A 1820-nucleotide genomic window follows, 5' to 3' on the forward strand; every position below is an offset into this window, starting at 1 on the left:
CACCCCTCACATTTTCACTCATTAAAACGTTAGCCAAGTTTACTCATTAGAGACTTATGCACAGATTACATCACAATAAGAAGAGTGATTGATTTTGAAAAGAAGTATCAATTTTTTAATTTAATCGTAATGTTCATGTTTCAGCTTCTGTTGCAGAGTAGATAACATAGTTTGATCATTATAGATCTCACTATAATCTGTATGATGACTGAATTCATAAGCTGAAGTCTTTAATTCAGAGTAATGTAATAATATAAAATCATAAGCAAATAAAGCTTCTGCTTATCTGATCTAATGTCTGTTCAATTTCTTAATCATTATAAAATACTGCAGATTGGCATGATCAGATCAGGTTTAAATTAAATACTGATTTCTTTTCAGATAATATTTTCAATTTTTAAATGCTGCTACAATAATTAAAAATTCTTTATCATGAATATCATAATGCATTTTCACATCAATCAACTTTCTTAATCAGAAAGCAACTGAATATCAGCGCTTATCATTTTGCAATTGTGACAGAATAGCAGTGATTGTAAAAGTGGATGCATTAGATTCAATCTGAATACACTGAGCTGAGTCAAAATGAATTAATAGAGGAGCATATATAAAGCATGATTTGAGCTCATTGAAAGCATTTTGAGCATCTTGCATTTATATAAAAGTGGCTTTTCTTTCCCCTTTCTCGCTCTCTTTTATAAGTTTAAATAATGGGGCTTCAATGAAAGGAGAAAGACTTAATAAATCACTGATAAAAGTTAGTAAAGCTCAAAAAGAATTGAATATCTTTAATTGATTTAGATATAGATCATTTCACAATAGTGAAGATTTTGTCTGACTTCATATCAACACCATTTGTATTTTATAACACACTTCAGAAATAAGATTTTATCCACTTCAAATTCACACTTAGAGAATTTTTTTTTTTTTTTTTTTTTTTTTTTTTTTTTTTTTGAAAAAAAAAAGCCTTCCAGGCACGGCAGCGGCGGTCCCCTCAGGGAACCACACTATAGCCCCACCATGAATGGCCATACGTCGGGCCAGAAGTGGATGCGCAGCTCAGAAAAATCCTTTGCAATGAGCTGAGTCTTCTCAAGAGTTGCCACCTGGATTCTGTTTTCTCTCTCTGTGTACATAGAAATCTCTCCAGCGTAGCACGTCTCCATGCCCTTCGGGAGGCTTCTGAAACACGGGCGCTGCCCGTGTTTTCTCCGGGACGTTAAACCTATACATACATACATACATACATTAAAGAGCTTTACAAATAAATTCACATGTTTGAGACATTCTAGCATCTTAGTAACATGCACTTTATATTCCTGCTTTGAATTGAAAAATATGAAAATGTCATCCAAGTAGACAATGCAACATATATTCAATAAATCAGACAAGGCATTGTTAATATATGCTTGAAATATCTTTGAAGCATTAGCTAATTCAAATGATATAATTACATATTTAAAATATTCATATCTTGTTTTAAAAACTGTCTTTCAACAGTCTTTTACTGCTATAAGTATGCGGTGATAAGCATCTTAAAGATTCAGTTTAGTGAATATATTGACTTTTGAAAATCTATCAAATAATTCATTGATTAGAGATAGAGGGTATTGATTCTTGATGGTGATTCAATTTAACTCTTGATAGTCTACACAGAGACAGTATTTATCATCTTTCTTGAAAATAAAGAAAATTGATGCATCAGTTAAATTACTGAATGATTGTATTCATTTTTTATCTAATGCATTCTTTAAATATTCTCTTATAGCAACTAACTCACTTTCCAACGAGGTTGTATATCAGTATAAATGAAGATTGTA

At 31.2% G+C, this 1820-nt stretch overlaps 1 protein-coding gene across 1 annotated transcript; it reads right to left on the reverse strand.

The window, feature by feature from the left end:
• Window positions 1–758: 758 nt before the first annotated feature.
• On the reverse strand, window positions 759–1249 carry HCAG_04812 (predicted protein; the record flags this gene model as incomplete). Its single annotated transcript, XM_001540922.1, has 4 exons — window positions 759–786; window positions 874–908; window positions 1035–1182; window positions 1236–1249. The coding sequence occupies 4 exons, from the start codon at window positions 1247–1249 to the stop codon at window positions 759–761; spliced, it is 225 nt and encodes a 74-aa protein (XP_001540972.1).
• Between the last annotated feature and the right edge of the window lie 571 nt (window positions 1250–1820).

This window comes from Histoplasma capsulatum, genomic scaffold, assembly GCF_000149585.1.
Source record: "Histoplasma capsulatum NAm1 scaffold_4 genomic scaffold, whole genome shotgun sequence".
NCBI classification, from domain to species: domain Eukaryota; kingdom Fungi; phylum Ascomycota; class Eurotiomycetes; order Onygenales; family Ajellomycetaceae; genus Histoplasma; species Histoplasma mississippiense.